Raw genomic sequence first — 24771 nt, 5'->3', positions numbered from 1 at the left:
GTGCTCCTGAAGGTCCCACTGCCTTAGCAGAAAAAAAGGGGGAGGAATCACTCCTGAAATTGAGAGGGAAGTCAGGAGCCCCCAGCCTCTTACAGCTGTAGCTGGGGAGAGACTGGCTTAGAGGACAGCGTGAGGGACGAGGAGAAACTCAGAGGCTGATAACAGGGAGCCAGAGGGAGTATATGGCAGATTAAGCCTGGGGAGTGGCATCCCTGGGGGAAAAGGTGTGTATGTGGGGGGCTGGTGATAGCAGACATCAGCTTGCTGTGTCCACCTAAAAGGTCACGGCTATTTTAGGAAGCGGGTGACAAGGGATATTTCTATTGAACTCAGTGTTAGTGAGTATCCACTGTTTGCCTAGCCCTGTGCTGGGAGCACAAAAGCAGAGGCCACCCCTACCCGCCCTAGGTTGTCCCCTGCCTGTTCTGTAGTATAGATGTAAAGTAATTTATTCAACCTTTCCCCCATTGCTGGGTATGGAGACTGTTGACTGTTTTTATAGTTTGAAATGGTGTTGGAGTAAACAATCTATAAAATCCTGTTTGGAATGTCACTGAATGTTTTATTTATAAGGAAGAGTTCACATTTTTATGATATTAAGTTTTCCAAATCAGGGACAGATTACAGGCCTTGTGATGTAGAATGTCTTCATTAGATATTAAGAATAGGATTCTAATTGGATATGCTGGAGATGTATATATATCTCATAAAATGTATGTCATATAATTTGGAAATTATTTGTAAATAATTTTTTTTATTCCTACCTTTTTTTTTCTGTTTGTTGGTCATTCATTTCAACCTTTATTGTTACTCATTTCTTTTTACTTCTGGCTTATTTTGTTGCTCTACTTCTATTTTATTTATTTATTTTTATTATTTTTTTGTGTGGTACGCGGGCCTCTCACTGTTGTGACCTCTCCCGCTGCAGAGCACAGGCTCCTGACGCGCAGGCTCAGCGGCCGTGGCTCACGGGCCCAGCCACTCCGCGGCATGTGGGATCCTCCCGGACCGGGGCACGAACCTGCGTGCCCCGCATCGGCAGGCAGACCCCCAACCACTGCGCCACCAGGGAAGCCCTGTTGCTCTACTTTTAACATCTAAATTGGTTCATTTATTTTTAGTGTTTTATTTTAATTAAAAAAGTATATAAAGCTCAGCGTTTTCCTCTGAGTACAACTCTAGCCAATGGGCCTTTGTATGAAATGCTCACCTTTCCATTGCTTTCTAGTACTCTGTAGATCAGTTTTGATCCAAGAATTTTTTAGAAGGCAACGTCCTGAATTTTTGAGTAAGTTTTGTGGGGGGTATATGTTCATATTTTAATGTTGACTGCTAGTTTTATTGAGTGAATGTGCTCAGCAAAATCTCTTGTTGGACTGTATTAAGATTTTCTTTGTGGCCAGCTACACAATCAATGTGAAAAGGTTTCATGGACGTGTACTCTCTGTGGGATACAGACTTCAGATATATCTGTGATCTTGAGGTTGCCCTCTGCATCCCTGCTTATTGAATCTTTTTTCTGAGTCAAGCTCAACTTATATTTGTCTTGGATTTATGAATTTGGCATGCATGTTTGGTGTATACAGGTTTATCAAGCTTACCTTTGTGGATTGTACCTTTTGTCTTTTGCTTATTCAATGCTTTTGGCCTTTGACCTTAAATTCTGTATTAACTCTTTTAGGAGCATATATCGCCAAGAGTCTGGGAGAATCCCTTCTTCTTTACAGTCCTAAAATTAGTAACTAAGTGCATTTTATAGGACAGTAAGTGAAAGCCTCAGAAATTTGGAGGCAGGCGTCAGTCAGGGAGGGGGTAAGCCGCATCCTTTAGTTTCCACTCAGACTCATGCAGAGCAGGTAGTAATCAGACTGCCCCAGCTTGCTTCTGAGTCAGGATTACTGTGAGCTCCCCCTCTTTGCCTGTTCCAGTGGCCCCCATGATAGCCAGGTTTTAGGAGGGATGGATAAAAGGAGATCTGTCTGCAACGCCCAGGGATGGGCCTGAGTACCACTCCTCTGCCTTTGTGTTTGGTTCCCCCCCATCCCTTAGGTCCAAGGAGGTGGACAGCTGTGACTCGCAGTTACATTTCCTTCCTCATCTGAAGCAGCAAGGCGTACTTTCTGTTTTCCCCAAGGGATATGACAAAACAGTACACAAAAATGTCCCAGGGCCAAATGTCAGGTATAAAGACTTGGGCCACAAGTTTTACACTCGTTTCTGTGCTTGTGTTTTAAGTCACATAAACTATTTCAAGGGACTAGAATGGCCTAAGCCCTGTTGTACCATGGATTCCTAGGGGGTAGTTTTCCAAGTCTTGTGTTTCCAGATGGCTGAGAAATGGTTGGGAAAAACCCTCAGTTTGCAGAGGCAGGATTATTGGAAAGTCCTCAACATGTTTTTAATATTAATATTTCCACTTCTGGTTTGTCTTTGTGTTTACCTAGTATGTCTTTGCCTTAATTTTTAACTTTTCTTTCTCGTTTAAAAAAAAAAGTGTTTCTCTTGTAATCAGCACGTGACTGGGGTTCGGGGACATGGCAGAAGGCAGTGATAATAGCAACAAACCGAATTTGGTCATTTCTGTCTTTGGTAGAGAATTCAGACTGTTTGCATACCAGATAGTCTTGATTTTATTTCTTGTGTCTTGTTTTCTGTTTATTATTTACTATAATTGGATGTTGTTTCTTTCCTGATTTCTGCTGTCTGGGTTAAGTTTCTCATCATTCCTCTTCCTTCCTCTTCCCCACCCACTTGCATTAGGATTCAGGTTTGGCCATGATTTAAGAGAGGAGTTTCTCGATCTCCAGAAATTGGAGTCCAGAGTTAATAAGTGTCTGTTCCATGAGGTTGTCCAGGCACGAGGCTTCTTATGAAAATTTGCTCCCAGCATTCTTCAGGGCTTTGGTTTACAACCTTGAGCATGTTTAAGAATAACTGGCAAGGTTTGTTAAAACACGGATTCCTGGGCCCCACCCCTAAAGGTTCTGATTTAGGGGGTCTGTGGTGAGGCCCGAGAAATTTCCTTTATGACAGGCACCCAGGTTGTGCTGATTCGACCAGTCTGGGGACCACACTTGGGCAGTGTTGCTCTGGGTGCTTCCCTTACCTGCAAGGCCCAGGACAGCTGACTCCCTGACAGGGCCCTGCCTTGCTCCCAGGGAGGCCTGGAAACATAGTCCTTGTTTGGGGCTGCCATGTGCCAGGCTGCGGGTAGTGTTCTGTCATGGAAGCAAGAGGGGGCAGATGGCTGAGGGGGGTGACGACTGAAGTTTCTGGAACACCACCCACTGGTGTCCTCAATCTGAAACTACTCCTGTGCTTGTCGGTTTTGCCACTGGCTAAGCCAGCCTTCCTCGGGTTAGGAAGTAGGAATGGTATCTTGTGACAGGGGCAAGCCAGCAGGAAGTGCAGGGGGCGGCAGCCTCCGATCCTGAGGGCAAGTTGCTGCTGCTACTTTTCTCATGCTCCGAGAGTCTCGCTGCTTCCAGGCCATTCCCAATAGTCAGGTCTGGCAGCCATTCGTTCTGCCACTTGGAGTCACCTCCTGATCTTAGAGGGCCCTCGGGATGCGGGGGCGGGTGTCCCTCCAAGACCCAGCTTTGGGATGGAGAGAGTCTAACTGTGCTTCCTTCTCCCGACTTACCTTCATCAACTCCAGGTGTGACACATCATTGTCTATTTCCAGGAGAGCTTGGGGACAGAGGCCATTTGAACCCTGAACTGAGCTGGGCTGTTGGTCAGCGCGGCTCCTGACACCCTGGAGAGATCAAAACAAGAGGCTGCCAACCCCGGCTCTCTGCTCTTGTTAACTCATGGGGGTGAACCTGGAGAGAAGCAGTGTCCCAGAGGCTTCCCTGGGCAGAGGCTGCTTTCTCTGTAGCTTGGTGATATGGGCTTTATTAGGAGGCAGCAGAGTCATTTTCTCATTCTGTCTTTCCCAGGGTAGCCTTTGCATTTCCAAGTCCATTCTCCAGCCCAGGAAGGTGGAATGGCGCCCAGAAGCGTGAGTGGCAGGGAGCCAGCCTGGGCCGCGATGCATCGGTCGGGAGGTCGAGAAACATGACTTGAGTCTTTGTCCTGCCCCAGCCGATCCTGAGAGCCCAGGCAGGCCTTGCTCTCTAGGCCTTGGCTCTCACCTCAGTAAAACAAGCTGGTTGAGTCAAAGAAACTCCTGAAGGCCCCTTCCAGCCCTGATATTGTAGGATTCCTGTGTAATCCAAATGCCAGTGCACTGGGAATTGGCTTTATTATTTTTATTTTTTAAAATAATTTTTATGTATTTTATTTATTTATTTATTATTTTTGGCTGCATTGGATCTTCGTTTTTGCGTGCGGGCTTTATCTAGTTGCGGCGAGCGGGGGCTACTCCTCGTTGCGGTGCGCGGGCTTCCCACTGCGGTGGCTTCTCTTGTTGCAGAGCACGGGCTCTAGGTGCGCACAGGCTTCAGTAGTTGTGGCATGCGGGCTCAGTAGTTGTGGCTTGAGGGATCTAGAGCTCAGGCTCAGTAGTTGTGGCGCATGGGCTTCGTTGCTCCGCGGCATGTGGGATCTTCCCGGACCAGGGCTCAAACCCGTGTCCCCTGCATTGGCAGGCGGATTCTTAACCACTGCATCACCAGGGAAGGCCTGGCTTTATTTCTAAGAGGTGTCTTTCTGAGCCTGCTTGCTCAAGTTCAACCCCTTGGTCAGGCCTGGACACTGGTCCGTGGCCACTCTCCAGCCTGCTTTGCCCGGAGCTTCTCCAAGCTGGGTCTCCCCAGGTGCCAGCCCTCGGAGGGCAGTGTCTGAGGCACTGTCTGGCTAATGATTGACATGGGCTCCAGCTATTCCTAATTCATGGGTGTGAGTGAGGAGTTAAATGTTTAACAGCACTTTCTATGGGCTTTTTGTTCAGTGCCTGGGAAAGGAGGGTCAGGGTTGGTGGAATGTGGCCCTGGGGCTCACTGGCTTGCTCCTGGGGCCTGATGGCATCTGTGACCCACACCTCAGAGGTGAGGCAGTGCCCCAGCAGAGTGGGGGATGTTCATACGCCCTCTCACATAACTTGAGGTTCTACCTTGTCGTGGGAGGGAGAGAGGGAATGTCTTAGATCAGTCCTTTCTGCCCCCAGAATTCCTGGAGCCTCTGTACCAGAAGCTCTGACTGAAGAGGTCATTGGGACAGGTGCCACCAGGGTGTGAAAGAGATGAATCAGGGTACACTGGTGTCCTGTTGGTGTGTGTCAGGGACCTTGCTGTGCCCTGCCCCATACTGGCCAGTGGAGGAGGAGAGAAGAGGCCTGTCCTATAGCCCGGGCACTGACTGTCTCACTGGGAGGCCTAGAAAAAGTAATTCTGCCTTGGGGACTAGTCCGGTGTGTGATCCTTGCTTGTCAAGAATTATCCCTGAGCCTTAGTTCCCTTGAGGTGATAATACCTCTCTTGCAGGATCATTTCAAAGGTTAATGAGGTGATACATAATGCGGTAATATAGGTATTAATACCTGTCATAGGTACTGGAAAAGGGGGAGTATTATTAGAGCACTAAGAAGACATAGAAAACATTTTAGGCCAAGTGCTGGTAAGTTCCAGAAAGGGAGATCATCGTTGTGGGTGGAGAGATCAGGGTGGGCTTCCTGAAAGAAGTGGGGCTCCATCTGGCTAAAAGGAAAGCCAGAATTGACTTAGGCTTAAGGAAGGCACAAAGGAGATAGGAGGACAGACCAGGTAGAGGGACTGTTTGAGCAGAAGTTCTGAGGATGGAAAGTGCTGAGGTATTGGCTTGACTGAGCTACAGACATGCATTTCCTGCATTCTTTCCATCACACAGAGACCTCCAGGGACCTTCCATTTTCTTGCCATGGCACAGCCCAGGGCGGGTTGGCAGGCTTTAGCATCCCGCCTGCACAGTGATCAGCCCCACCTGAGATCTGAAAGAGCATCTTCTCCTCCAGGGTGATCTGCAGATTCTGTTGGGGATTTCTTTTCAGCTTCCAGCTGAATAAGACTGGCTGGGGACTTGGTCACCATTAGAAGAGCAGCCCTTGATAAGTGCTATTTGAAGGAGAGATTTCCTGGGGCTTCCAGGAGCTGGGGTATATACTCTGTCAGGTCTTCTAGGTTTGAAGGGACTAGGCCTTTCCAAAGGCTTTGAACAGGCCCCAGGACTGCAGAGGCCCAGGGACTCCCTGCTGCCTTTAGGTCTTTAGTCTTGTGCGCCACCCCTCTCCCCACCTCTTACCTGGCAGGGCCCTGGATGAACATCTGTTCCTTTCATTACAAATATCGGTACCTGCAGGGACTGCCCTGGTGGGGACAGTGGGCAGCCGAAACAGGCATCCTGGATGAATGGGCAGCTGCTGCAGCCCTAGCTGTGTGCCACCACGTGGGAATGTAGGACCCTTGTTGCCAGGTTTCCTGTTTTTCCATTTAAAACAAAATTTAAGTGGGAGAGTCTCTTTTGTGGCCTCACCTCTCCCCTCCCCACAACAAAATAAATGTTTGTGAACTACAAAACCTCCAGGGAGCCCCAGGTCCTGGGCAGCACAAATTGACAACCACGGATCCCTTGCAGGCTCGCTCATTTAACAGATGAGGGAGAGATGCCCAGGGGAGCCTTGGGTTCGCCAAGGCCCATCCATCAGAGAGAAGCCGCTTTCCTAGACACCACGCCTCCCACCTCTCCTGCCTCCTCCTCTCTGCTCTCAGAGCCCTTTCCTCATTCTCAGGCTTAATCTCCATTCTGCCTGGGAGTGGCTCTTAAACATTTTGTGGGTATTTTCCTGTGATTGCTCGTTTGTGTTTATCTCCCCAGCTAGAGGGAAAGCCTGGTGCAGGTCAGAACTTTTGTTTTTTCCTCCTGTGCTCCAGGAAGTCTAGCCCAGCACTGGGTGCCTCTCTGAGCCCAGAGGTGGAACTAGTGTTAAGCTAATGAAACTTAACCTTCAGGTTGAAGCCCCCCCCCACCCCCCCAGTCACTTGCGTGTGGCCTTTGCAAGGCTGTGGGAGAGGCCCTGCAAGTGAATTCACAAAGTCATATAGTTTTGTCGAATTTGCAAGAAAGTGTTCTGCATCCAGGGTCTTAAAAGGGCCCCTAAAATTATATAGGCTTCAGGCGCAACAAAACCTGAACCTCCCTCTAAAGATGCTGTGAAAACTCAGCCGTTGGCTTGGGTCCTGCCTTTTGGACAGTGGGCCCTTGGCTTGGGAGCAGGAAGTGGGCGGGTCCTGAGCCAGCCCTGGGAGGATCTTGCTGTGTCACCTTGGCCTGTCACTTCCACTCTCTGGTTGTCAGTTTCTCCACTTGTGAAATAGGAGCCGGGGTGGGGTGGGCGGGAATGAACTGAGTCATCTCTAGGGCAGAATGATCTCTGGTGTCCCAGTTGCTTGGTTTTGGCTGGCTGGGTGTGATTTTCTTTTTTTTTTAACATCTTTATTGGGGTATAATTGCTTTACAATGGTGTGTTAGTTTCTGCTTTACAACAAAGTGAATCAGCCATACATATACACACGTTCCCATATCTCCTCCCTCTTGTGTCTCCCTCCCTCCCACCCTCCCCATCCCACCCCTCCAGGCGGTCACAAAGCACTGAGCTGATATCCCTGTGCTATGCGGCTGCTTCCCACTAGCTATCTACCTTACGTTTGGTAGTGTATATATGTCCATGCCTCTCTCTCGCTCTGTCACAGCTCACCCTTCCCCCTCCCCATATCCTCAAGTCCATGCTCTAGTAGGTCTGTGTCTTTACTCCTGTCTTACCGCTAGGTTCTTCATGACATTTTTTTCCCCTTAAATTCCATATATATGTGTTAGCATACGGTATTTGTTTTTCTCCTTCTGACTTACTTCACTCTGTATGACAGACTCTAGGTCCATCCACCTCATTACAAATAGCTGGGTGTGATTTGATTGCCCCACCAACCCGAACATCACACTGCCCACCTTTCCCCTCCCAAGAGCATTTGCATTGCTGGCTGGGTGTGCCTGGCCAGCCATAGGCAACCCACTCACAAGCCCTGGGTCTCACCACGGTGACTTTGTTGATTGATAATAATACAAGCAAGCAAAGCTTTACTGAGTGAGCTCTTATTCCCAGACATGTAGGAGACGTGAGCACCTGGTCCCTCCCTTCTTGGTGGAATGGTTTTTTCTGTGGTCTTGGTTTATTGCTTCTCTTGCTGACTGAGGTAGACTTGTGCACTGATCTCTTATACAAAGAGAGGCTTTTCAAAGAGGACACCATGGAAAGATCTGGAGGGAAGGAGAGAAGCGGTGGTCACTGTATGTACTTGCTTTCTATTGCTGCTGTAGCGATTTATCCATATTTAGTGGCTTAAAACCACACAGCTTTTTTTTAATACCATTTCATTTTAACCATTTTTCGGTCTGCTGTTTGGTGGCATTAAGTACATTCATATTATTGTGTAACCGTCACCACCTTCCATCTCCAGAACTTTTCATCTTCCCAAACTGAAACTCTGTCTCCATTAAACACTAACCCCCGACTCCACTCTCCCCTCCCCCCAGCCCTCGGCACCACCATTCTACTTTCTGTTTCTGAATCGGACTACTCCAGGTGCCTCATAGAAGTGGACTCATAGAGTATTTATCTTTTTTTTTTTTTTTTTTGCGGTACGTGAGCCTCTCGCTGTTGTGGCCTCTCCCGTTGCGGAGCACAGGCTCCAGACGCGCAGGCTCAGCGGCCATGGCTCACGGGCCCAGCCACTCTGCGGCATGTGGGATCTTCCCGGACCGGGGCACGAACCCGTGTCCCCTGCATCAGCAGGCGGACTCTCAAACACTGCGCCACCAGGGAAGCCCGTATTTATCTTTTGACTGGCTTATTTCACTCAGCATAATGACCTCAAGATTCATCCATATTCTAGCATGTGTCAGAATTTCCTTCCTTTTTAAGGCCAGATACCCTTCTGTTATGTATATACTGCATTTTGCTGGTCCATTCATCTGTTGATGGACATTTGGGTTGTTTCCACATTTTGGCCGCTGTGAACAATAACTTCCGTGAACACTGGTGTACAAATATGTTCAGGTCCTGCTTTCAGTTCTTTTGGGTACATATGCAGAAGTGGAATTGCTAGGTCGTACGTTTAATTTTTTGAGGAACTGCCCTACTGATTGCGGCTGCCCCATTTTAGCACATGACTTTACTGTCATACGGTTTTGTCTCACGGGTCTCCTGGTGTTTGTTGGCAGGGTTATATCTTTTCTGGAAGCTCTAGAGGGCAATCTGTTTCCTTGTCTTTTCTAGCTTCTAGAGGCTGTCTGCATTCTTTGGCTCCTGGCGCCCATCGTGCATGGATGGAATCCCTCTCAAGCTTCTTATCTCTTTCTTTTCATCTTTATTTCTCCTCATCCTTTCCTTTCATCCTTAACATAGCAAGGAAAGGACTCATGGGTCCACCTGGATAATCCAGGATACACTACCCATCTCAAGGTTGGTAACCTTGATCACATCTGCAAAGCCCCTTTGTCATGTAGGGCAACATAGTCACCAGTTCTGGGGGATCAAGGTGCAGTCTGTCTGTTGGGAATATTTTTGACAGACCTACAAGGAACCTGATGGTGCCTTGATCGTTGGCTTTGAAAAGCCCTCCCCTCTCCCCTTTCCCTTTTTCTAAATTGTCTTGAAGCACCCATGACCGTAACGATTGGTTAGGTACTACCCTCATTGTGTGGGCTAGACACCTGGTAGACACTGAATAAGTTTGGGTGTCTGTCTAGGATCTTTCTTTTTCCCCTCTCCAAACATCAGAACCTGTCCTCTTTGACCACTTGGGAGGGTACAACACTGGCTGAATTGGTCACAGAGTGGAGAAAACTCTCCCTATATTATAGAGGTCTTCCCTGTTCTTACTTCATTCAGTCCTCACAGTAACTTCAAAGTAGGTGGGCAGACAGCTTGGAGGTTCAGAGAGGTTAAGTTGTCCTGTGAATGTCACACAGCAAGTGGTGAAGTTAGGACCCAGACCCTACCTACCAAGCTAATGCTCCTTAGGGAGTAAGTTAAAATTAACTGAGCACCTACTCTATGCTAATAAGCTACATGATGGATAGCTTTATATGCGTGTATCAGTGCATCACACCCTCACCACCACACAGTAAGATGAATGTACTTTCCCCAGTTTTAAGGAGAAAGGCTCAAAGAGGTTAGGCAACATGCCCAAGGTCAAACGGCCAGCAAGTAGTAGAGCTAGAATTGGAACCATTGTCATTGGACCCTGTGTTTCTCCCTGGTTGCCCAGCAGCAGTGTTAGAAGATTCTATCAAGGCTGTGTGGGCCGTGGGTAAAATTCATATGACAGAGCTCTTGATGGGGGAGTGTGGGTTGTGCAAAGATGGGGGCACTGGTTTAGAGTGTGGGAAAGAGAGTAATTGGAGGTGGTAGAAGGACCTACGGAGGACCTGGGGTTGGATGTTATGAGACCCAGTGTTGGTGATGCTTAGACTGTGTGACCTGGATGAGCCACCCAGCCTCCCCTTCCCCACCCAGACAAGGGAGGGGTTCAGCGAAGGAGCTCCCCAAGTTCCTTTCCAGCTGAGCTTCTGACGGGTTCATTGTGCAGACAGTACCTGCCGCCGAGCTTGGAGTGAGGTGCACCCCTGTGGGCCCAGGCGATCCTGGAGGAACAGCGCTTGGATTGGAGTTTGCAGGAACTGGAGGGACTTGAGCGCCAAGTCTGGGACAGCCAGGAGGCCTCTAGTGCTCTGGGGCTTGTGCTCGATTTACATCCGCTAGTCCCGAGGAGCCCCTTCTGATCAGGTGGTGTGATTGCCGGCAGCTTCCCCACCGGAAGTGGTGAAACTGACAGACACAGACCTGCCTCCCCAAGCCTGAGCTGCACTCAGAAACAAACCACGGTTTCTGTATTTGGGGAAGGGGAAAGGGGTATGTGGGGAAGGGGGTATTTCCTTAGGTCCTGGCCACACCTTGGACTTAGGTGGGGGGATTTTTCTTTCACTGCCACTGTGTCTGTCACAAGAACCTTGGCGACTACAAGAACCGCAGCCTGAGCCCCCGTCATGTCTTGGGCCTGGTTGTCAGCCAAATACTGACACCATACCTGGGTTCACCTGCTTCCTCTGTGGCTGCTTTCCAGTCCTCAGAAATCCTGAATCGGGGTTGGCATTTGGTTAAGTGTTGGCTCTTCCGGAAGCCTGTTTGGTATGGGCACCTGCCACAGGGGTCTCTCCCGATGAGCTGGAGTGACCCAGGTTTGCCAGGGCTGTGCCGTGGAGGAGTTAGTAGAGAGACCTGCTGTGAATCTCCCTGTCTGCCTGCAGGTACTTTTCCATGAAGGTGTTCCCTCCTGCCTCGCCCCCTCCTCACTCCTTCTCCATTCCCACGACCTGGTCTGGAAAGGCAACTGAGAGCAGAGAATATGGTTTCTCTCAGGGCCGTCCCAGGGTGGACATGCGGACAGCAGGCTCCTGGGTGCGGGCACGGCTGGAGCTTTGTGCAGGCTGAGGCCCTGCTCCCGGGCAGGTTTCTTTTCCAAAGGCCTTCTCAAAGGTGCTTCCTGCTCCATCCCTCCCACCCCCTTTTTTTCCTGGAGCTTGGACCAAGCCTCCAGGGCACCCAGGCCTGCAGCAGGGTTGGAAAGAAAACACTGCCAGTTTCCTGTTGGTGGTTTCTCCTCGTGGAGATTGGAAAATCCAGCACAGCCATTCCCGTCCAGGATCTGCTGCTGCACTGGGCTTGGTGTGGGAGAAGGAACCAGCTGACTTTACTGCTCCTGTCCTCTGCCCTTCTTCACACTGTTCTGACCCCCAGCTCTCTACCCTGTGCCCTCCCTGCTCCCACATTTCTCATCCTGTGTATTATCAAATGGCCCAGGGTCCTCTGGGACCCTCTAATCCTGTTTGCTATTTTATGTTGGGGAAACTGATACAATGAGAGGTTAAATGATATCATGAGAACATATTTGATGTTAAACTGTTACTATCTACATTTAACAGATGTGGAAAACTGAAGCCCAGAAAGGTTAAATAACCTGCCCAAGACCACGCACCTCTTAGGGAGCAGAACTGGGATTCGAGCCTGGGCCACATCTGGCTTCAGAGTTCACGCTCCTCCCACCACCCTAGACTGCCTTTAGTGAGATGCTCGGGATCACGGGGAAACCTGGTGTCCTGCTTCCTAGGTCTGTTGTATTCCATCAACCAGTGTTTTTAAAGTTTTGGTCTTTGAAATACTAGCGTCTGGGGCTGGTGGGCCATGTGAGGAAGTACAGCGTAGGGGTAAAAGTCCTGAGCCTCGGAGCCTGGCTGCTTGGGCTTGAATCCTGGCTTATCATTTACTAGCTGTAACCTAGGGCAACTTGTATAATCTCTCCATACCTCAGTTTCCTTATCTCTTATACAGAGATCATAATCTTAGTATTTGTCTTACAGAGTTGTTGTAAAGTTCTATTCCATGTATAGCACTTAACACAGTGCCTAGTACATAATAAGTATTCGATAAATGTTAACTATTATTATTATTGCCTAGTAAGTTTGGGAAATTGAGGGAAAAAGTTAAGCAGGCACCTTTGTTACAGGACTTCTCAGAGCCTTTATTATCCTATTAAGTATTGGCACTTTTCCGGAAGGGGATGTCGTAGGCAGCGTTTTCCAAAGTTTTTGGACAACTATTCTCTTTCTCTTTTTTAACTGGGCACCTGGTAAATTCTCAACTCATAAGATGTAAGCCGGTGTCGGGGAACACAGTTCAGGAAGCACTGAGCTCTACCTCATGCTGCCTGTTTTTGCTTGGCAAGGCTGAGCTGGAGATGGGAGTCCAGGCTAGACCTGAGCACGACTTTGAAGGACTGTGTGTGGCAGAGCTTGGGCTGTGCCAGGCTTCTCTCCTCCTGTCCCTGTAGGTATGGGGAGAGGGAGGTGGTGGGAGCCGAGGCACCTGAGGATTTCTGGAACCTCCTGGCCATGAGGAATGTCCTTGGCTGACCGCAGTTCAAAGCAGTCATTGCACTGTCCTTGGAGGAGGGGTCTTAAACTAGGTCACCAGTGGCAGGACCGGTTGGGACCACCAAACCAGCCAGCCCAGCCTAGGTTGAAATGGTCACAGGTTTTGCAGTATGACCCTCTTAGGGAAAGGTAGGCAGACTTTGCTCCCAGCAGGCTGAGTTCTACCTTGGACCCTCTCCCCATGTGTTTGTGACTTGAGTAAACGGTGTCCCTGGCATATTTTGGCTCCAAAACCAAGGTGGTTAGAAACTAGATAATCTTCAAGTTTCCTTCCAGCGTAGGCATTTAGGAAGTCTGTAAATCTAGGATTGGGGTGAAAACCTGAAGAGGTGTCCCCTTCAGGAGTCCTAAAATCCAACTAGGAAGAGCCCCAAGATGTGAAGCCCCCTGTCACATCCGAGGTCTGGGGAGGTGAGGGCCTGGCTCCAGGTCACTGATCGGGGACCTTTTCCATATCAACATTCTTGGAACTGACTACCTTAAATAGTCTTGCTTTGGGCCCCATTTGCGCCCTGCTCTGGGTTGTTGCCTCTCAGCAATGACCCTGGAGAGATGGGCAGTGTATGGCGGTCAGGAGCTGCTCAGACCGGCTCAGGGCTGGCTAATCCTTCATCTCCCAGCAGCCAGGTACTGGAGGTGGGCCAGGAAGGCATGTGGCTGACCGGTTACACCTTAGCCTGCCCAAACCTAGCTTTGCACTGGAGCAAGCAGAGTTTGCAGATAAGCAAATTTCTTCCTTGTATTTTTAAAAATTATACATATATGTATACACGAACATACATAAACTGTATATATATACATACATGTATGCATTTACATTTGTGTGTATGTGTGCGTGTGTTTTGTCTTGAATTATACTTTGGAAACTGCTCAGTGGCGACCTTTGAGTAGGGGATTAGAGGGGAGAATGAACTTTGTTTCTTTGTGCCTTTCTGTTCCATTTGAATTTCCCTATAGTGTGTTTGTATTCCTTTTATTTTTTATTTTTAAATGTGATTTATATTTTAGAGCAGTTTTAGGTTCACAGCACCACCTCCACCACTATCATCACCCCACATCAGAGTTACAATTGATGAACCTATATTGACACAGCATTATCACCCAAAGTCCATAGTTTACATTAGGGTTCACTCTTAGTGTGGTACATTCTATGGGTTTTGACTAATGGATCCACCATTTTAGTGTCGTACAGAATAGCTTCACTGTCTTAAAAATCCTTTGTGCTCTGCCCATTCATCCCTTCCTCCCCCTAACTCCTGGTAATCACTGATTTTTTAACTTCTCCAGTTTTACTTCTAGAATGACATACAGTTGGAATCGTGCAGTACATAGCCTTTTCAGACTGGCTTCTTTCACTTAATAATATGCATTTAAGGTTCCTCCCTGTCTTTTCGTGGCTTGATAGCTCATTTCTTTTACTGCTGAATAATATTCCATGATCTGGATGTACCACAGTTTATTTATCCGTTCACCTTTTGAAGGCATTTTGGTTGCTTCCAAGTTTTGGCAGTTATGAAGAAAGCCACTATAAATATCCATGTACAGGTTTTTGTGTCCATGTGTGTCTTCAGCTCCTTTGGGTGAATACCAAGGAGTGCTGTTGCTGGATCATATGCTAAGAGTAAGTATGTTTAGTTTGTAAGAAACTGCAAACTGCCTTCCAAAGTGGCTGCACCATTTTGCACTTCCACCAGCAATGCATGAGTTCCTGTTTCTTCACATCCTCATCAGCATCTGGTGTCATCAGTGTTTTGGATTTTGGCCATTCTAATAGGTGTGTAGTAGTATTTCATTGTTATTTTAATTTGCAATTCCCTAAGGATGTAGGATGTTGAGCATCTTTTCATATGCTTTTTTGCTATCTGTATGTGTTCTTTGGCAAAATATCTGTTCAGGTCTTTTGCCATTTTTTAATTGAGTTTTTTTTTTTTCTTTTTAATTGAAGTATAGTTGATTTACAATGTGGTGTTAGTTTCAGGTGTACTTTATTGTTGAGTTTTTAAGAGTTCTTTCTGGATTTTGGATAACAGTCCTTTATCAGATGTGTCTTTTTAAACATTTTCTTCCATTCTGTAGCTTGTCTTCTCTTCCTTTTATTTTTAAAAAGAAATCAGCAAGGATCATCTGAGCTGCATGGTTTAAACTCTACATTTAAATTTTTGCATAAACACAGATTGAGGATTTAATGTTAAAAAACTAGCACAAATAAATACTCTAGCCCCCAGACTGGGAAGGCCGGTGGAGGGGTCATCCCACGAAAGCGTCCACCCTAGTCCAGGCCCTCTTGGTCTGCTGCTGGTCACTGGAGCGGGAGGTCTCACGACCGTGCAACTTCTGGCCCTGGGAGACGCGTCCAGGTCTCTGCCTCCTCTCAGTGTTAGCCCGCTGTAAGCTGTGTCCCCACCTGGCCCTCTGGGGAGGACAGTGCTATATCCTTGTGTGAGGCATGGCCCTGCCACCATCCTTTTTCCTCCATGTCCCTGGAAGTGAGGCAGGACACCAGAAGATGTGCATAGTGCATCGTCCAGCCCGTCTTGCCATCTCCCACTGTGGGGGTTGGGGGAACAAGAAGACTCCCCATTACGGGGTGTGTGGCTAGGTCAGGGTAGTGAGGTGACTCTTGTTCTGGGTGATTTTGCCTCTTCTCCCAACACAACAATATCTAGATTCCTGTGTTTGGGACTCTGGCTAGGGCCTTTGCGGAGCCCTTGAAATTGAATGGTATTCATGTGTACATGTACACAGTTTTAGGGAACAGGCCATTTTACAGTCCCTGAGAAGCCCCCTATGTACCTGCTGTATGCTTTCAACATTCACCTAGGAAACTGAGGCTTGGTCTCATGGGATCTTGGGATGCCCAGGTTTGGTGTTTATCCTCAGAGTTTACTGCTGGGAATAAAGGCTAGATAGAATAAGCTAGAAAGTGTCGAAGTACCTTAAAGGAAAGTTTGTTTCCTAGAGTGTGGAGCACAGAATCAGTTACATCAGAACTTCTGCAGGACTTTCCTGGTGGTGCAGTGGTTAAGAATCCGCCTGCCAGTGCAGGGGACACGGGTTCGAGCCCTGGTCCAGGAAGATCCCACATGCTGTGGAGCAGCCAAGCCTGTGTGCCACAACTACTGAGCCTGCACTCTAGAGCCTGCGAGCCACAACTACTGAGCCTGCGAGCCACAACTACTGAGCCCGCACACCACAACTACTGAAGCCTGCCTGCCTAGAGCCTGTGCTCCGCAAGGAGAAGCCACCGCAATGAGAAGCCCACGCACCTCAACGAAGAGTAACCCCCGCTCGCTGCAACTAGAGAAAGCCTGCGCGCAGCAATGAAGACCCAACGGAGCCAAAAATAAATAAATTAAAAAGAATCCCTGGAGGTGGGAACGGGATGCTTGTTTATATTTCGGATTCCTGGACCCTTTTCAGACTGAAGGGCCCAGAATGATTGCGGCCAAAGCCTCGGCACTGAGAGTGCGGCCACCACCATCGCCAACATGAGCCTCCTCAACAAGCCCAAGGTGAGATGACCCCGGAGGAGCTGCAGAAGCGGGAGGAGGAGGAGTTTAACACAGGGCCACTCTCCGTGCTCACCCAGTCGGTCAAGAACAACACCCAAGTGCTCATCAACTGCCACAACAGCAAGAAGCTCGTGGGCCGTGTGAAGGCCTTCGACAGGCACTGCAACGTGGTGCTGGAGAACATGAAGTAGACGTGGACCGAAGTCCCCAAGAGTGGCAAGGGCAAGAAGAAGTCCAAGCCAGTCAACAAGGACCGCTACATCTCAAAACTGTTCCTGCGTGGGGACTCGGTCATTGTGGTCCTGCGGAACCCGCTCATTGCCGGCAAGTAGGGGACTCCTCCCTGCCGTCAGAACTTGCCCCCTCGTTTTGCGAAGACCTGCCCTTTGTGCTGGGAATAATAAAGTCATGTGTTTTTTCTAAAAAAAAAAAAAAAAGCCTCAGCATTTTTAGCAAGCTGTCCAGGTGATTCTCACACGTGATGAAGCAGTGCTACAGAAAGTGTAGTCCAGAGTCAAGGAGCATCAGCATGTTTGGACAAGTCTCAGACCTACGCTTGCAGCGACTGTGGGGGCAGGACCCAACAACCTGGGTTAAAACAAGTCCAGCAGGTGATCGTTTTGCAGACTGAAGTTTGAGAAGCACCAGTTTAGCCAGAGAGGGCCACAGCTGGATGAAATCAGGCATACAGGTGCAGGTCGATGGTCCCAGTGAGGAAGGAAGGGTGGTATCTGTGCTGCATCGTGCCCCAAGAGAAGCGGGACCAGAGGCCGGAAGTTCCCTGCAGGCTGGTTTCTAGGAACTGGTTGAACGCCTGTACCTGCGTGGTCCTGGGTGGGCTGATGTCGGGCTGGGAGTTGGTCGGCAGCGACAGTTCAGGAGTGCTCTTTCTGTATCACTCGCCTGGAAGAACGCAAATGCCATGCTTTCCCGATCGGTGGATATAAAAGAAAGCTGAGAGAGTGCTAAGATGCTTGATGTTGGTCAGGATGGCAGGTCTCAGTAGGCTAGAGGGACAATGGGCAGAATGGAAGAGAGAAATTTAACAGGAATCAGCATCCCGTCTCCATTGTCCAGAACACCCAAGTGTTACCCATCGGGGAGGTGGGGGGGGGAGGGGCGGAGCTACTGCCCTGTGCTCTCCAGTCACCCCTGGGGCCTTTGGTTCCCAAGAGAGCTCAGAAGGAGAACGGAGTGGGTCGCAGACGCGAAGCTATTTCAGGCAGGAAATGGTGGGAGAAAAATGAGAAGACTGGAGGTGGTCTCTTGGGGAGAGGTGAAGATGGGGTCCTGGGGGCATCGTCAGGGAACTCTGGGAATGAGCACCATCACCCTGTGAGCGGGCTGAGGCTGGCCTGCGGTCCTGCCCCAGGCCGGGAACCTTAGCAGTCCCTTCAGGTCCAAGTCCCACGGTATATTTATATAATAATGCCAACCCCAGGCTCAGAGCTGGGCAGCCTTGCACTGAATGGACCCTGTGTGAGTTATTCAAATCTTGGAAGAACAGCACGGCCTCAAGTGAGCTCAGAAATCCCCACCTGAATTGGGCCTTTCTTAAAGTTGTTTTTTTTAATTGGCATACATGCATGTGGCAGGAGATGCAAATATAAACAGTGAGCTTCATTTCTATTCCAGTTTTCCCCTCCAGAGGCAACAAGTGTTACCCAGTTTCTTGTTTAACATTCCAGGGATGGGTGTGTGTGTGTGTGTGTGTGTGTGTGTGTGTGTGTGTGTGTGTGTGTGTGTGTGTGTGTGTGTGTGTGTGTGTGTGTGTGTGTGTACAGCACTAAATTTGTACATTTTCTTTTTTTAAACGAAGTTAGCATACACACAGCACTACACCTCGATTAATAATGGCGATCGTTTCAAATCACCGCTTACAGAGCTGGCTATTTCTGAAAAAGCTGCGGAGTATCCCTGTGTGGATCTGCTTGATTTACTTAACCAGCCTCTCGCTGGTGCATATCTGGGGGCTCCTTCTTGCTGTTGTGGCAGGTGCCGCAGTTTAGTGTGTCTGGGAAACAGACTTCCAGAAGTAGAGCTTCTGAGTCAAAGCGTGTGTCATGTTTAATTTCTACTTCTCTATTTTTAACTGGCAAGTCAGCATATTAGTGAGGGTGAATATCTGTAGTTCCTGTTCTGTAATTGTTTGCATCATTTGAGTTTCTATAAAGGTTACTGGTCTTTTTCTTATCATAAAACATTTTTCCTAAATTTGTCACTTCCCTAGTCTTTATGTTGTTTTCATTACTTGTTTCTTACGCAGAAATTTAATTTCATCCTTGGGGATAAGGGCTACTTCTTATGCTTAAACTTGGTCTGGCTGAAGTTTTATCTTGGCCTATGGAACAGGGTAGGATCCAGCTTTTCTGTTTTGTTTTTCCATCTGACTGTGGATGGGCCTTTGGGCTCGTTCTCCTGGGAGGTGGTCTCCAGAGACAAAGGTGTCAGGAGCACAGCTGCAGCTCCCCCTGTTTTTCTGAGGGCCGGTTTCTCTTTCTTCCATCAGAAAGTTCCTGGCCCATCCATCATTTGCCTCCCCAGGGTATCTCCTCAACAATGACATCCGAGGGTTCAGGCAGATGGGTCAGACTGAAAGCACCACTAGGGACCTCAGTCACCACGTGACAGCGTGCTTGGGAAAGGGCCTTTGGCCCACACCGCAGGTCGCCAATTCTAGCTCTCTCCAAGGTCACTAGGCCATCATCCGGCCTCCCATTGCAGTCACCAGTGGGACCCACTGACCCAAACAAATTACCATGCCCACAGAGCTGAGAACCCAGACCCACCCCATGGGGACCGGTGGCACCTTGAGGAAGCCCTTCAGCTTCCTTGGAAACAGCATGCCTAGTTCGCCAGTGTAGCTGTGAAAGGCAACCAGAGTCTTGTAGGTGACTGACAGCGTCTAGAGCAGTGTTTCTCAAAGTGGGGTCCTTGGACTAGCACCTGGGAACTAGTTAGAAATGCAAATTCTGGTTCTACTGATTCAAACCCTGTGGGTGGAGCCCAGCAATGTGTTTAACAAGCCCTCCAGGTGGTTCTGATGCACACTGCAGTTTGAGAACTAGCTTGGGACCCAGCCTGGGAAGAGAGCAGCTAACCTAGGGTCAGCAGGTGTGATTGTTAAGGGGGCCCGTAGGTTTCCTCACTCTCACTGGTTGTTGGATGCCTCTCAAATGGCAGCAGCCACTGATTAGCAAGAGTAGGCAGGTTGCCTGACAGTGTGTGGTGTTACGGCAGATCTGTGTCCCTCCTGGGCAGTTCAACTAACATGAGACACGGCAGAGGGATCTGTACAGAGAGGGACTTTGTGAGAACAGATATCACACCATCACCAACAGGTAAGAGCTCTAGGTTCTGGCCTTTCTCCTTCCCTTACTACTGATCTGCAAGTCACTTACCTTTCTGAGCTCCATCTGCCCCATCTGTAGGGACAGGATTGTGCTCCCTCACTTGTCCTGATTCCGGATCCTGGATCAGATGAGCCCTCCTGAGGTCTCTCCTTGTTTCTAGGAATGATGATATGATACCCCGTTCCCTTGCCTGGGGAACCAGAGGTTGGAGAACAAAAACCGTAGTTTGGGGCAGAGCCCATTTGGAGGCCGCTGTGTATAGCTTGGGGTCTGTAGGTTGGGCACAGGGAGATAGGGGCTCTGGCTTTCCCTGTTGCTGGATGGATGGTGATAAAGAAGATACCGGCAAATAGACCTGGACCCCCTGAGAATGAGGTGGGAGAAGAGCTTCACACGTGCTGCATCCCTTGTCAGCAAAAGTGGGAATGGAGCTTGGGTTAAAGGGGTTTTCAGGGAAACTCACTGGTTCATGGGTGGTGAATCCTGTAATGCCCCCGGTTGCTGTTGCTGGCGGGGGCCCGGCAGGTACAGGGTGAGCTGGGCTGCCCACCATGGGTCAGGCCTGATGCAGCTCCTCCTGCAAGGGCCAGCTTGCGGCTGACACTGTTCTCCGGTAAGACTGGTGAGAGCCCCCGGCAGAGCCTGAACACACTTTCCTCTTTCCTTTCAGATCTAACCATGAGCTACCCAGGCTACCCCCCGCCCGCAGGCGGCTACCCGCCAGCTGCACCAGGTAAGAGGGTCTGGGGCAGGCGAGGGAGGGAACGCCCTCTCTGCTCAGGGCCCAGGAGTGGAGAGGGGGAGTGATGGTGTTTTCCAGTTATTTCCTTGCTCCCTTCGGACCCCCACAGTGCAGCCAGGCAGGGAAGGGGCTGGAGAAGAGCTTGGACCTTGGGGCCAGGCGAGGTCAGGGTTTGAAGCCACTTCTGGAAAGCCAGGACCAGGCCAGGCCCCGACCTCTTGCCGTATTAGCTGATAGCAGCAGACAAACGTGTACCGTTCTCTGAGACTCAATTTTCTCCTTTGCAAATGGCTTCAAGCACCTCCATCCCTGGGCTGGCCCAGACAAGAACACGGTAGCCAGGTAAAGCCTCTGGCACAGTGTCCTCTGGAGCGCTGCTAGGTGACGACTGCCCATTGTCGCTTCTCTTGCCCTGTGCTCAAGGTGTGTGGTTTCCCAGCAGCAGGGCCCCTGCAGAGGGAGGAAGTGGAGGCAGTTGCTAAGGGTCAGACGTTACTGCTGCAGCTGCTCCTGTGGCCCGATAGCAGGGAGGCTGCGCCAGCTGGTCAGGCACCCATGTCCTACCACTGCCACCTCTGTCATCACCTGAGCAGCAAGAGAGGGAGCAGGCGGGCGATTCCGGGAGAGCTCCGTCCTGAGTATCCCGGAGCCCTGGGGCTGGAAAGCCAAACACGGGGCCCTCAGGGCCTTTTCGCTGTCATGGACAGGGCTGCATCTAACAGGCCAACAGCCCGCAGGATGATGCTAGCTGCCTAGCTGCCGTGCTGCTTGTCATGGTGACAGCTATAACATATGAATGCTCGCCGGGCTCCCAGCTAAGCCCTGCCCGGCATTAACTCTCTTAATCCTCACAGCAATTTGAGGCAAACACCAATTATCCCCACTTCACCTGAGGAAACTGAGCCAGGGTGGTTGAGTGCCTTGCCCCGGGGCACATACCCGGTCCCGATGGTTTCAGAGCTGGGGGTCTTTACTGCTGTTCCCCTGTTGTCCCCTGACAAGGACAGGTGTCTGTTTTCCATAACCGAGCCCTGTCTCCCTCCATCCTGTCATCCTGCCTCTCCCTGCCCCTTACAGACTTGTGATGACAGCACACAGCCAGATTGGCAGGACACCCCACCCCGACGCCCACCCGCCTCCACCATGGTTCTCCATCACTGTGGACTCTCAGTGATCCCTGAGCTTGCCGCTGCCCTGGGCTTGGCACAGTGTACCCGAGTGACCTGTCTTTATGTCTATACTCCCACTCCATAGGGGTGAGCCCAGGAGGGCAGGTCTGCCCTTGGCCCTCCTACCTTCATACCCACAGAGGGTCTTGGGAGTGTTTGCTGAACACCGAATTGAAGGTTCCCTCCTCCCTTCCTCTGGCAGCGGGATCTGGCTAGACTTTGTTGCCCGAGTGTTTGCCGTGTGGTCTATATAGGACTGTCCGCGGCTCTGCTTGGCTTCCCCTCCGACCACCTGGGAGCTTGATGTCTCTGCCTTGTCCTGCTGGGGAGCCGCAGGGGTGCTGACAGGCCTGGTGTTGCTTTCAGGTGGCGGTGCCTGGGGAGGTGCTGGCTACCCACCACCCAACATGCCCCCCATCGGGCTGGATAACGTGGCCACCTACGCAGGGCAGTTCAACCAGGACTACCTCTCGGGAATGGTGAGTCCAGCCCTCCTGCTGGGCTGCCCCGGGGGCCACACCGGCGTGGCCAGAGGGAGAAAGGCTGCTGGCTTCCGTGGTGTCGGGGTGTGGTGTGTGCACGTGCGTGTGTATCTGTGGGCACCGAGGGTGTTGAGCTATATCTTGGGACATGACGGTTTCCATCGGGGCTCTCACCGGCTCACTGTCCCTCTCTGCATCTTGATTTTCCCGTCTGTAAAATGAGCGGTGGGGGAATGCATTGGGCCACATGGTCTTCCAGGTCCCTTTCAGCTCTGGGGGATTGGGTAGGGGTGGGGCCTTCGTGGAGTAAGCATCGAGCACCTTCTGCATGAGCTCAGCGTAGAGACAGAGGGGTGAGGGAGTGCCCCTGTGTGTGCACGCATGTGCCCTGTGCAGGTGGCCACGCGCGTGCGGGGGCTGCTGGTACACGTGGATGACTCTCCTGGTTGGGCCTGGCAGCAGGTGCCTGGCAGCACGGACGCACGTGCTACTTTTGTTGATTTGCTTCTAAAGTAGCATATTTTATCCTCTAAAAACACATGTGTGCTCAGTGTAAGCGGTGTAGCCACTCCACAGTCTAATTTGTGCCCGGCCCATTCTAGGCGCTGGAGACAGAAAAATCCCAGCCTGGGAGTACTTACCATCCACTGGGAAGGGACAGGCAGTAGCATAAGGAAACGGTGTGGTGTTAGAGCAAGTGTGGGTTCTTTGGGCACAGGGCAGGTAAAGGGGGTCAGCAGTGCAGGTAGAGGGCGTGTAGCACAAGGTGGGTGGGCAAGGTGGGCCTTGCTGAGAAGCTGGTGGTGCTCGGACTTGGCTTAAGCTGAGTGTGGCTCCTGGGTGCCCGCTGCAGGGCTCAGGGCGGGGAAGGGCAGATGGACAGAGTATGGCTGTGCCCCTCAGGGGCTGTTAGTCTAAGGTTCTTGCTTCGTGGACTTTCAGGCTGCCAACATGTCCGGGACGTTCGGAGGAGCCAACGTGCCAAACCTGTACCCGGGGGCCCCTGGGGGTGGTTACCCTCCCGTCCCCCCGGGGGGTTTTGGGCATTCCCCTTCCGCCCAGCAGCCTGTTCCTCCATATGGAATGTACCCGCCCCCTGGAGGAAACCCACCCTCTGGGATGCCCTCGTATCCGCAATACCCAGGGGCCCCTGTGTCAGGCCAGCCCATGCCGCCCCCTGGGCAGCAGCCCTCGGGGGCCTACCCTGGACAGCCGCCCATGACCTACCCTGGGCAGTCGCCAATGCCACCTCCGGGACAGCAGCCGGTGCCAAGCTACCCAGGGTACACTGGGTCCGGGACCGTCACCCCTGCTGTGCCCCCAGCCCAGGTGAGTGCCAACTTTGTGCTACTCTCTGTCCAGGCCTGGCTCCGAGGGCCTGAGACATGTGGCCCAGTGTCCTCTGCCAGCAGGGCTGGGGACCGTGCAGGGGACAGGGGAGGACTAGGTCCTCCAGCTCTAACTTGTAGTTTTCAGCGTCACTTCCTCACAGACTCCCCATCCCCTGTTTGTGCGCCTGAGGACCTAGGGAGCTACTGTCTTTGTCCCAGCTTGTTAGATGGTCCCTGTGGGAGCTGGGTCTGAATGCCTCCGGGTACTCTTCATTCGTCTGGTGTTATTTACGGCCTGGGTTTTGTAAGAACTGGTCTCAAGGCCTTTGCCCAATGGCTCTTAGTTTTCAATCCCCCGGATGTGCCCTCCCAGACTAGCTTCAGAGGATTCTTAAAACCAGCTCCTTTGGGTAGGGAAGATTGTTGGCAGTTCTTTCAGGGCTGCTCTTGGCTCGTTTTGGAGAGCAGTTCATGTTTGCAGAGCCTAGAATTCATTGTCATGGTTACACAGCGAAACCAGCCAAGCACAGGGCTAGTGGTATGTGGTTGACTACTATTTTTAGTCAGAGGGTCCCTTCCCCTCCCTCCCTCACACCCACACGTCCCCCTACCCCTGCCCTGCTCTGCAGCCTCCCTCTCTGCCTTCCCCCTTATTCTTTTCTCTCAGCTTGTCTCCTTACCTCTGTTAAAACCAGTTTGTACTAGACAATCCACTGAGGGAGAGTTCCGGCAGGAAAAATCAAGTTTGCTTGGAGTGTGGCTGTCATGTCAGGAAGGAGCCCAGCAGGCAGGCGGGTCGTAGAGTCCGGAAAACAGTGCCGGGAAATGAGAACTAGTCCGAGAGGTAGCTGGGCTGCATGTCCCATCGTGAAGGCTGGACACCTGCATCACAGAGGGAACACCTGTTTCTCGTGTGCACAAAGGTGGACTAAGCAGGCCCGCTAGGGAAGCCCTGATGTGTGCTGTGGTGCTGAGGCCTTGAGGAGAGGCCGCACCCCTGTTCCCGAGGCCTCCTCTTCATCAAGAGCCCGGGCCCAGGCCTGGAGGACCCAGGCATAGGGTAGATTTTCAGCATCAGGACTCAGTTCTAGGTGGGCTCCTAGCCACGGGAGCCAGGCAGACGTTTCAGTGCCAGGACAGGTAATGGTCACGTTAGGCCGACTCAATGTCGAGTCCCCTGTGCTGTTGATTGCAGGCTCCTTCAGGTACCCCAAGTTTT

General features: G+C 50.7%; 1 protein-coding gene and 1 pseudogene across 1 annotated transcript in view; both read left to right on the top strand.

Annotated features, from left to right (window-relative positions):
* The window catches only part of ANXA11 (annexin A11), a 41128-nt gene that overhangs the window by 3375 nt on the left and 12982 nt on the right, over positions 1-24771 (top strand). Inside the window, exons 2-4 of the mRNA XM_060034707.1 lie at positions 20499-20561; positions 22106-22218; positions 23164-23550. Coding sequence (XP_059890690.1) covers positions 20507-20561; positions 22106-22218; positions 23164-23550 — 555 coding nt within the window. The 5' untranslated portion in view covers positions 20499-20506. The remainder of the gene's footprint in view (positions 1-20498; positions 20562-22105; positions 22219-23163; positions 23551-24771) is intronic.
* Positions 16452-17024, top strand: LOC132439422 (small nuclear ribonucleoprotein Sm D2 pseudogene; annotated as a pseudogene).

The sequence above is a fragment of the Delphinus delphis genome, chromosome 16 (assembly GCF_949987515.2).
Source record: "Delphinus delphis chromosome 16, mDelDel1.2, whole genome shotgun sequence".
In the NCBI taxonomy this organism is placed as follows: Eukaryota; Metazoa; Chordata; class Mammalia; order Artiodactyla; family Delphinidae; genus Delphinus; species Delphinus delphis.
Note: the sequence above shows the minus strand (reverse complement) of the source record. Positions and strands in the feature narration are given on the sequence as shown.